This window comes from Neodiprion fabricii, chromosome 2 (genome assembly GCF_021155785.1).
Source record: "Neodiprion fabricii isolate iyNeoFabr1 chromosome 2, iyNeoFabr1.1, whole genome shotgun sequence".
Classification (NCBI taxonomy): domain Eukaryota; kingdom Metazoa; phylum Arthropoda; class Insecta; order Hymenoptera; family Diprionidae; genus Neodiprion; species Neodiprion fabricii.
Window position 1 is genome coordinate 40,080,551 of NC_060240.1, and position 11,213 is coordinate 40,091,763.

General features: G+C 40.2%; 2 protein-coding genes and 1 long non-coding RNA gene across 3 annotated transcripts; 1 reads left to right on the forward strand and 2 right to left on the reverse strand.

The window, feature by feature from the left end:
• The first annotated feature begins 233 nt into the window (after window positions 1-233).
• On the forward strand, window positions 234-3,032 carry LOC124175650. Its single transcript, XM_046556052.1, has 6 exons — window positions 234-251; window positions 527-724; window positions 880-1,305; window positions 1,450-1,957; window positions 2,146-2,559; window positions 2,662-3,032. The coding sequence occupies exons 1-6, from the start codon at window positions 234-236 to the stop codon at window positions 3,030-3,032; spliced, it is 1,935 nt and encodes a 644-aa protein (XP_046412008.1).
• Window positions 3,033-3,604: 572 nt separating this feature from the next.
• On the reverse strand, window positions 3,605-5,012 carry LOC124175755 (ADP-ribosylation factor-like protein 2). The gene is made up of 2 exons (XM_046556249.1): window positions 4,835-5,012; window positions 3,605-4,659 (listed from the first exon to the last, which is right to left on the reverse strand). The coding sequence occupies exons 1-2, from the start codon at window positions 4,897-4,899 to the stop codon at window positions 4,170-4,172; spliced, it is 555 nt and encodes a 184-aa protein (XP_046412205.1). The 5' UTR covers window positions 4,900-5,012; the 3' UTR covers window positions 3,605-4,169.
• Window positions 5,013-8,513: 3,501 nt separating this feature from the next.
• Window positions 8,514-10,704, reverse strand: LOC124174695. Its single transcript, XR_006868973.1, has 3 exons — window positions 10,673-10,704; window positions 10,345-10,448; window positions 8,514-9,578 (listed from the first exon to the last, which is right to left on the reverse strand). It is a non-coding gene; the product is annotated as an uncharacterized LOC124174695 (long non-coding RNA).
• Between the last annotated feature and the right edge of the window lie 509 nt (window positions 10,705-11,213).

Sequence of the window (11,213 nt, forward strand, 5' to 3'; positions counted from 1 at the left end):
ACTGAATTATAAAAAGTGCACTTACGCTGACAGAGAACAATCAACGCTGTGACAAGTTATTGTTGATTTCTTTCCAGTATTTCGGATGGACACGAAAGAAAATTTGGAAGAAAGCATCGCGAGTAACTTCAGTCTGCACCTGTTCAATCCACATTGACAGTTCTAAGTTTTTTTGTCACAATTAACCTGTAAATTTCAAAATTTTTATTCAGTACCCAATGTGAAGAGATGCCATGGAAGAACCTCAGCAGGTATGCTGATGGATGAGCATTTTCATTTTCGTCGATTCACGGTGAAAGAAATCTTGTAACCTTGGTTTACTCTTGGACGGTTTAATTATTCCCACGCTACTACAAGCATATTAGAATACTAGAGTTTGACTCCGATACTATTTTCCGATACTAGATTTTGAAATAGTATTTGACACGAGAAATTTTCTGCACTAGCTAACAGCTAATATCCTATTCGGTACTAGAATAAACCAATAATTTTCTTCATGGGCGAAAATTTTTGAAATTTTCAACAGGTTCCCGGTGCATTGGAAGACCTGATGCGGTATGATCAATGCGAATGGCAAGTATGGGGAGAGGAAGAAGAAGAAGAAGAAGAAGAAGAACATGTAGAAGAGTACGAATTTGAATACGAAGATGAGGATGCAGAGGTGGCTAAGGATATCGAGGACACGTCCCCGCAGGATAGTGTTTCCGATTTTGGTACCGACCAAGTTGAGAAGAGGAAACAATCATTTCTTAGGAGGAAGAGAGAGAAGAAAATGGACGCGTTTATGAAACTCTTGGCTGCATGTTTTTCCAATTCAACTATTATTCATAAGGTGAACAAGTATGATAAGACTATAATATAACTTCTCCGAATGTTCAGGGTTCGAAGAAAAGTCAACAGACGAGCTCGGTCGAGACGATTATCACCCAGGAAGATGAAATTCAGAATGCGAGTTTACACTCCAATTCCTCCTCGAGATCATCCTCCAGTCTGATGAGCAGCGGCATAAGCGACTCTGAAATCAAGCTACTGAGACTTTTCAACGTCTTTCCAATTCCCGATGATCCCGGTAACGTTCAAGCATTTTGGATCCTCTATGATCCCGTTCCGACCTACACGAATGACGGTATTCAAAGGTTCGCCGACATGATGAAGTCATTGAATCTGAGACCCATCGCGTGTATGTATGATCTACTTAGGTCTGAGGTAGTGAATCTCCGATATTACGGACTGGATCCGAGAGCTGTAAAAGCCATCTGCCAGTCAGTGTACAATAACACATCTGTTCAATCTTTACACCTGAAGGTAACCCTCAAAACTATGTTGAGCTATTATATAATCTCTGCAATTTTCCATATTTTATTAATGTTGTCATTTCTGTTAAATGTTTATATACGGCAAGTTCCGACAACATGCACATAATGGGAAAAAGTTGGCACGCTGTTTCAGGACAATTGGTTGACGCGAGAAGCTTGCGGTCACTTGAACAACCTGTTACTCGAAACTGAGATACTAAGTCACGTGAACTTGAGTGGCTGTAGAATTGGATGCGAAGGCATAAAGTGCATGTTACCGGGCCTAACGGAGAACTGGTCACTCTTGGAACTGGACTTAAGTAACTGCCAATTGAAAGATGAGGGTTTCAATTTGTTGGCACCAGTCATTGAGATCAACCAGCTTCTGCATACGCTGAATCTGTCGGACAACCAGCTGGGAACGGAATGCGCACAAACATTGCAAGCAATGCTGGCTCACAATACTCATCTTTTGCACTTGGATCTCTCGTGGAATGGTCTCTTCACAAAGGAAGTGTCAAACGGACTCTTCAAAGGACTTGTCGAGAACCAGACGCTCCTTTCTCTTAATCTATCCTGGAATGCGCTCGGCAAAGAAGCCGTGGCATCTCTGGGTACCTTTTTGCAACAGAATCAGACTTTGGTGTCTTTGGATATGAGTGGTAAGACACGTACATTTCTTCTCGAAAATTATAAATCAATATTTAGAAAATCAGTCAAAAATAATTCTCTTCAAATTGCACTCGAGGCGCACAGCTTTTTACAATTAACGTAGTGAAAGCTGTGTTTCTTCAGAAAATCATATGTTCTGTCTGCAACTTGATTCTCGTTTTCTGTCAATGTTCCGCAGGAAATCGATTTGACGAGCAGGCTGGAGTTACGGTTGCAAAATCACTGGCGAAAAATGTTGGCCTTCAAGAGGTTTACTTAGGGGATAATCCCCTGAAATCAGCCGGAGGATTAGCTCTCATTCACGCTCTAATTCCGGAGCAATCTCCAAAGACTCAGCTACGCCACGTTAACTTGGAGAACATCTGGGTCAACAAAACCGTTTTGCCAGACTTGGAGAACATTCGAACCAATCGGTCCTGGCTTCGGATAAAATTGGGTGGAATATTTAGTAATCACAAGCTTGTCGGGCCCGACGAGAAGAAAATCTTCTTCAAACGTGCAATATTCGAGGGAATGAAACCGAAGAAGAAAAAACAGCGGAAGGATTTTGGACACTTTATTTTGTCGCTGGAAGACAAACTTAACAGCAGAGGTAGAGTGACTTTGGTGACACTTGTACAGTCGCATGGAGTTTATTGCACTTTGCAGTTCGAAATATACGCCGGATTATGCTATTCTAAAATTACATTTACAGACAATTTCAAAGAATTGGTCAAAGCCTTTAAAATAAAATTATCCGAAACCCTAATCCATGCGCTCATGACTGCGTTTCCTGGAGCAAACAGAAAAGTAGATCAGGCAGCGATGAAGGCCCTTTACCTTCAGCAGTATCCCGATACAACCGCGCCTCCACCCCCGGTGCCTAAAAAAAAGAAGGGGAAGCAGGAAAAGCTAGATAGAAAAAGACGGGAAGAACAAGTCGACGACGTACCTCAGGGGAGTAAAAGTACATCTAAAAAGGCTAAGGTAAAGTCGGCAAAGACGGTGAAATTACTCGTCTCGAATTCTGGCACGGAAGGAGAGACCGATGAGTTTGAAGATGAAGAAGAATATAGAGACAGATAGGTATGGTGGTCTAATATCTGCATTAATTCGTAGAAAAATGAAAAATAACCAACAATATTTGATTATAGCCAATATCTAAGTCTCGGCACTAATTGACAATTGAAAAATCGAGACTGTTTATTTGTTGCGGTAAAACTAGACGTTGGAATCATGGTGCAGGGAGATCATATCCTTGGTATTTCGTGGAATATTTTCTTTGTCGCAAACTTTATGTTAGAATATCAGAGACCAGGGATTTGAATAAATTTCACTAGGTGGTGCCTAAGATGATCTCATTGTCATGTTGCCCATCGATAAGTTAATATTGGCGATTTACTCGGTAGAACAAGTTTTGATCCCAAAATCAATCCGCGGCCGTTTTCTGCTTTATATCTAGATTATAGCAACTGTAAAAGTGAATAGAAGCAAGATATTTATATCAATTAATATCCAGAAATACTGTAATTTTACTTTTATCAACTTTTATCAATTTTTGAATGCGGTGTTCTGGCTATTATAGGGAAACGAAAATTCGTCGTTGTAATATCAATTCCATTCAAGTAAAGTGAACGCACGTGTGTATATATGATAACGAGAAAGAATCTTTGCAGTAAAAAATTGTAAGTATTATTATTTAAATCGAATTAATACACGGAAAAATTGGAATAGTGTAAGCATAATACAAAAGCTAGCAGTGTTATGCCTAGTCAGTCCATACTAAGACTAAGCCTATAAACGTAAAAATCGATCTTGCGTATATTGCGTACCTTTAATTTATACAGTTTTGTGGAGAGCTTGTAAAAAACGTACTTACAGATAATTATAACAGTGATGTTCAAACGAACAGCCCTCCAAAATTGATTGCAATCGTAAAGTAATAAAAGGTCGAGCATGACATGGCTGTATGTTTGGTAACAAAAAAAATATTATAAACATATCATCCATTTTTGATAGATATACTTATTAAGCCATATCAGAGATCAATTAATGTATCGTAATAATATTACAAATTACAAACGGAAAAATTTTGCAATTCCGTTATATTTTTCTTGTTCTCTTTGACTAATTGTTTCAGCCGGTGAATTTTTCATCAGAATATATGAAAAAATTTTCTCACAATAAATACAGATATCTAAATGCTATGACCATAATGTGGTATTAATCAAGGTAGAATATCCGAGCTGCAATGTCATCGATTATCCAGTTTATTCCTTCAAGCAAATTTTCGGCCGTGACAGCTGAGCATTTGTAGATCTGCCAATGATGGGATTTTATAGACGACAAGTCGAGCACTTCGGCAATTTCAGGAGCTGAAAGAGCTCCCGGAAGATCCTGTTTGTTGGCGAATATCAGCAGACTGGCACCTTCCAGTCTCTCTTCTTGTAGAAGTTTCACCAGCTCAGCCTTGCAGTCTTCTAAGCGTCTCTTATCGGCGCTGTCGACAACCCATATCAAACCATCCGTGCATTCAAAATAATTACGCCAATAAGAACGGAGGGATTTTTGCCCTCCGACGTCCCATATATTCAGTTTGTAGCCTCGGTGCTCCAGTGTTTTGATATTGAATCCAAGTGTGGGAGAAATTGTGTCTATTGGTTCTCCGATTATTCTTTTCAGTATCGTAGTTTTCCCTGCATTGTCCAATCCCCTAGAAAACGGATATTCAGTATCAGACGTTGCAATAAATGTCGATGTCCTGAATATTGAGTTTTATGCAAACTTCTCGAGTCGTCTTATTATTTCCTAATACGGAAATTTAGAATCGAGTACATGAGCATATAACCTCAAAAACGATCTACGTCGGACAACTTTAAAATACCTACAGCATCAATATTCTAACTTCCTTTTCCTTCTGCTTTAACTTTTTGAGAACTGTTAACAGCCCCATGTTACCGATATTACTTTTGCGAGATAAAGCTGTGATTTAATGTGGTAATTTCAAACGTCAGCTGACACTGACAATTCAAATTTGACGTTTGCTTTGCAGACAATGAGAGCACCGAGGGTCACGTTTTTCGCTTTCTTCGATTACTAGCGCCCTTCGAGACGAACTGGCTTTTCGGAACTAAATTCCAATTGTAGGCGCATGTCGGCAACCGCTTTGCCTCCAGCTTCCCATTACAAAAAACAGTCGATAATGTAGAGAACATTTACTTTCGCGAAATGGCCATTGATGACTGAGAACACATTACACGCTCGGCCTTTTCTCAGTTTACAATTCTTGAACTTAGCCATCGTTTCAAAGCTAGTAGAGCATTGGATTGACGAAATCCGGTACTAGATTATTTTTTTGGCCTGTTGGGGACGCTAAGTGGGTGACGTGCTAGTCAGTAATCTCACCAATTTCATAGTGTTTACTAGTGAAAGAGGACATTATTGAGTGTAACACTAGACTTTTATCTACGTCTAAAGCGCTAAATATAAAACGATAATTAATAATTTAATGTCAGAATGTCAGGTGACTGTGCCGCATTGACAAATATTCACTTAGTGGCTATTCTTCAAACTGTCGGTAACTTACCATTCAATTTCTTTGAAACGCGGAGTTTCATAAGGCTGATGAAAACTCCAACACTTCAGTAAAATATTGTGGTGACTCACAGTCCGTGAACTGAAGCAGTCAGTATCCAGTCTTATTACCCTTTTACGTAAGCCTTTTCATAATTTTTCAGTCAGCAATCGAATAGTTCTCCCCCAATAATTTTTTTTTATCTATGTCGTTTACACTTAAATCTTTCGTCCCTTATGATTGACTATAACTGAAAACGAACGCTCACGGTAGTTACAGATGCTGAGGATGATTAATGAGTTTGATTGATAATCAGATCAGTGACAAGCATCGAAATTCGCCTTTGGACTGGAGCATTTTAAACGGGTTGTCTGATGACCACCATAAGACGATGTCCGATCGGATCGTTTCCTTTCGCAACATGACAACGTGATTTACTGAAATCAAGTCTGAAGGATTGTAAGAAGACTCGCACAGCTGCTGAAGTTGATTGAAAACTGCCCCCACTATCAGGAGAATATCTGAGCACAGGAGGTGGCACTAAAATAGGAATTGATTGGTTTATTCGCTCGCGTTATCGATGCTGTGTGTCTGCACGCGTGCCTGTTTACCTGAAAGAAAAATGCTTCGTCTGATCCTGGACCCATTTGAAATAACCCAAATCAATTATTGTTAGCCCAGAATTTCTTCTAATGTTAGAAGAATATACAAGAACATTTCGTGGTTCAAAACAAGGAGCTGATGGCGATATCAAGTGTCTGTTACTCTACTGGACTCTGTGGAATTATCTTGTATAGCGCGTTCACGCCGTTGACTGAAGATCTATAAAGACTGTTGGCCTAGTGGGACTTTCCACTGTTCCGTAACCGAAAATGTACGAGAGAAATTCACACTGAACTTTATGTTTCAAGCAGCGCTCTCTGCGTCGCGCAACTCAAGTCGGTAAGCGATCGGTACGTAAAGACGACGAGCACTAATGTTACCATCAGTCGACGTGTGTACCCAGATGGATAATGCAGTGTTATACCTATTATTATCCCCCCAAAAAGCACCATTGGTGCAAAATCCTTTCACCAAGTACGTAAATGTGGTCATTACCCACAAAATACCTTCTCTGATGAAAAATGTATGCATATTATTATAATCGGCTTATACAAAAATATTTCACAGAAACACAGGATACATAAATATTCTCATCCATCACGGTCGGACCTAGTTTCGTTCTCCGGAGAAGCGGATTCTATAAAATAAGGTACCGCGTCGATACGAAAGCCGTCTACGTCAAGATCAAGCCAGAATGTGAGAACCTCCTAGAAATTGATCATATTTCAGGTGAATTTTTGCGGTCTCTTACAGTTAAATGTCCATAAAAAAAAGCACTAAGTACCCGGTTCTATGAAAATCAAGTGAGTCCACGGATGCGCGTGCGCGGAGTATAGAAAAGACCACTTTTAAGTCCTAGGAGTTGAAAAGGAACTCAGAAAACGCAGCAGAAAGTGCGGCGGACCAACAGCAAAGAAATGACGAGGGAAAGAACACCAGCTGCAAACTGGCGAAAACTCGAATACTGGTTTTTCGGCTGTGACTTTTGATCCGCTGCTCGCAGCGTATCGGGACTGCGCTTAATCGATTCCTCTCGCAAAATTACGTAGGAATAGTGCAAGAAAGAATTTATTCCAGGACTTTTCGAAATCGCGAAAATTTTCGCCAAAAATGCAAAGGGGTTAGCTTTACTTTTTTCTTCATTTTTGGAGCCAAAAATTTGTGGTCTCAGATTCGGCTTGTATGACTATTTCCTGACGTAGTGGACCCCCAGGAACTCAGAAAACGCAGCGAAAAGAGCGTGGGACCAACAGGGAAGAAGTTACGAAGGAAGAAGCACTTGCTGAAAAATGTCGAAAACACAGCTTCTGGTTTTTTGGCTGTAACTTTTGATCCGCTGCTCGCAGCGTATCGGGACTGCGCTTAATCGATTCCTCTCGCAAAATTACGTCGGAATAGTGCAAGAAAGAATTTATTCCAGCACTTTTCAAAATCGCGAAAATTTTTGCCAAAAATGCAAAGGGGTTAGCCTTACTTTTTTCTTCATTTTTGGAGCCAAAAATTTGTGGTCTCAGATTCGGCTTGTATGACTATTTCCTGACTGATTGGACCCCCAGGAACTCATAAAACGCAGCGAAAAGAGCGTGGGACCAACAGGGAAGAAGTTACGAAGGAAGAAGCACTTGCTGAAAAATGTCGAAAACACAGCTTCTGGTTTTTTGGCTGTAACTTTTGATCCGCTGCTCGCAGCGTATCGGGACTGCGCTTAATCGATTCCTCTCGCAAAATTACGTCGGAATAGTGCAAGAAAGAATTTATTCCAGCACTTTTCAAAATCGCGAAAATTTTTGCCAAAAATGCAAAGGGGTTAGCCTTACTTTTTTCTTCATTTTTGGAGCCAAAAATTTGTGGTCTCAGATTCGGCTTGTATGACTATTTCCTGACTGATTGGACCCCCAGGAACTCAGAAAACGCAGCGAAAAGAGCGTAGGACCAACAGGAGAGAAATGGCGAGCGAAAAAGCACCTGCTGAAAAATGTCGAAAACTCAGGTTCTGGTTTTTTGGCTGTAACTTTTGATCCGCTGCTCGCAGCGTATCGGGACTGCGCTTAATCGATTTTTCTCGCAAAATTACGTCGGAATAGTGCAAGAAAGAATTTATTCCAGCACTTTTAAAAATCGCGAAAATTTTCGCCAAAAATACGAAGGGGTCACTTTTTCAGCAAAAAATCGGTTGCTTCGCAATTCATTTGTATGTCCGTGTTCCAATCAATTGTACACCCAGGAACGCCGAAAATACACCAGAAATACCGTAGAAACAACAGCAGAGAAAGGGCATAAAGGATACAGGGAAATACATTAATTTATTGAATTTAGTACAGGTTACATGCAGTAGTAAAATTCCAATATTATTCATATCGTATTCTTTAGTGGTATGCACATTTCACACGTGTATAGCTCAGAACTTGAACTTTACAACATATACCTCATATCCATATAACCATTCACGCATTCTGCTCAAAGCAACTTACATTGTACTTCTCTTTCCTTATATTCTCTGTGTCTTTAACTTTATAATAACTACTATTAGGCAACCTGTTGAAGTACCGTACACTGTCACGCGAACACTTGTATTAGAATTAAGGCGCATTGAATAAACTGTAACTGAACTGAAACAAAAACTTTGTCACTGTGAATTTATAATTTTCCTTTCCCATCCATCTGAAAACTCGGTAGGAATCGGATGCTTTTGGCTGCAATTCTGGATTTCTTGCGCGCAGCGTATTTGGACCGCGCCCAAACGATTCCTTTCGCAAAATTACGTCGAAATAATGCATTCAAGAATCGATTCCAACATCATTCAGAATCGTCAAAATCACGACATCCAGAACATCGTAGGACCCACAGCTAAGGAGTCGGACGTGCATATTCTCACTGTATGCTAGTGAGGCCTGTGTGTTTTTTCACGTGCATATTATTTTGTGTTATCATTTTTGATCATCTATCATGCGTTCCGACTTATCTCATCTGATATAAGACGATTCAATAGCTTGCAGAACCAATGCTTTGTATCGAGCATTAGAATAGATATGAATTATGTGTCAGTTGTGGAAGCAGGTATCAGGAAGAATTTAAACAAGTTGTATTTCCGATGGTTATCCGATGTACTTTGTTCGTTATTCAAGAATGTCGCAGCGCTGCAATGCTGTCCAAACGCCTCCTTGTATTGTAATCCTCCCGCATTCAAGGAGTTAGTCATAAGTACAGTTTCAGCGAACGCTTCAATATGCAGTTTCATGTCATTAAACCAGAGTGCACCTATCCAGAGATCCTTAACCTAACTTATCCTTTCTCATAATAGCTACAACTATTTCACGTTTAATTTTTGTTATTGCACTTCCGAGAATTAGGCGACGAATTAGTGTTGCTGAGTCCAATCGGATGGAGCCCACGAAACGAGGTGCACTCGTCGTGTACCAATATAGCGAAGAGATCGAAAGTATGTGCAGAGTTACCTGAAACAAGATCTAAAATTAGTGCTTTCTATTCAAAACAAATTTCGAATTATCGGTAAAAATTGTTGATCATACAAGTGCCCCCCTCCCGCACACACGCACGCACGTACATACCTATATATACGATCGTGCACACTAATACGATTTACACATCCAAACTGAAATCTCTGGATTTTTTCTACTCGTCCGAACTGGCCTCGAAATCGACATACGCCTACGCACGGAGCATAAAATACCCAGAATCGCGTGTAACGGAGGCCTCGCGACGGGGAGGGAAGGGGTAACCCTAAGGAGAGTGGGAAACGCCGGACGTCGAGACGCCCGATCAAGTCGTGCCGGTACCTCTGAAGACGTCGCACCTTGAGGAATACCCTGGAAATTAACTTAGGTACGTTTTCTGTCTAGGCTGCCCCTCTAGCGTCTACTTCTACTCCTACTCCTGATCTTATTCCTACTGCTACTTCTACTCCTGATCCTACTACTACTCCTACTGTTACTACTTCTACTCCTATTCCTACTCCGAGTCCTATTCCTACTACTACTCCTACTTCTACTCCTATTTCTACATATTTCTTTGATCCTCCTTCTACTCCTACTCCTACTCCCGATCCCACTTCTGATCCTACTCATACTCCTACTCCTACTCCTGATTCTATTCCTGATCCTATTCCTGATCCTACTCCTACTCCTCCTTCTGATCCTACTCCTATTCCTACTCCTGATACTGATCCTTCTTCATCAAATATTATAAAAATGTTAAACTCACCGAGCACAAATCCCCTCATCCTCCTTGTCCACCTTGTTCTCCTCGTCCAGCTCGACTACCTCCAACCACCACCAACGACCACTGCTAACCACCTCGGGTTATACCTGGAATGATAATAAATATTTTCAGTGTAAGAACACATCAAAAATATTATGTAAAGATCAATATCATTAATTAATTAATTAATATGTAATAAATTTTATTAGTGCATTTGAGGCTACTGAATATGTGCTTGCGCGAAAAATGAATTGAAATAATTTATTGTAAACATGACAAGTTCGACTATAACTACAGTTTCCATTGAATATTATAAAAATGTTAAACTCACCGAGCACAAATCCTCGTCCTCCTTGTTCTCCTCGTCTTTCTCGTCCTTCTTCTCGTTCACCTCCGACCACCTCCAACCAGCGCCAACCACCATTAACCACCACCGATAACCACCTCGGGTTATACCTGGAATAGTAATAAATATTTTCAGTATAAGAACACATCAAATATATTATGTAAGGATTAATATAATCAATTAATTAATTAATACGTAATAAATTTTATTTGCGCATTTGAAGCTACTGAATATGTGCCTGCGTGAAAAATGAATTGAAATAATTTATTGTAAACATGACAAGTTTGAAATATTTTAGATGAAATATAATTACAATTGCCATCAAATATTATAAAAATGTTTTACTCACCGAGCGCAAATCCTCGTCCTCCTCGTCCACCTTATTCTCCTCGTCTTCCTCGTCGTCCTCCTCCTTGTTCACCTCCGACCACCTTCAACTACCGCCAACCACCTCCAACGACCACCGCTGACCACCTCGGGTCATACCTCGAACACTAATAAACATTACAAGTATTAGATCTCATCA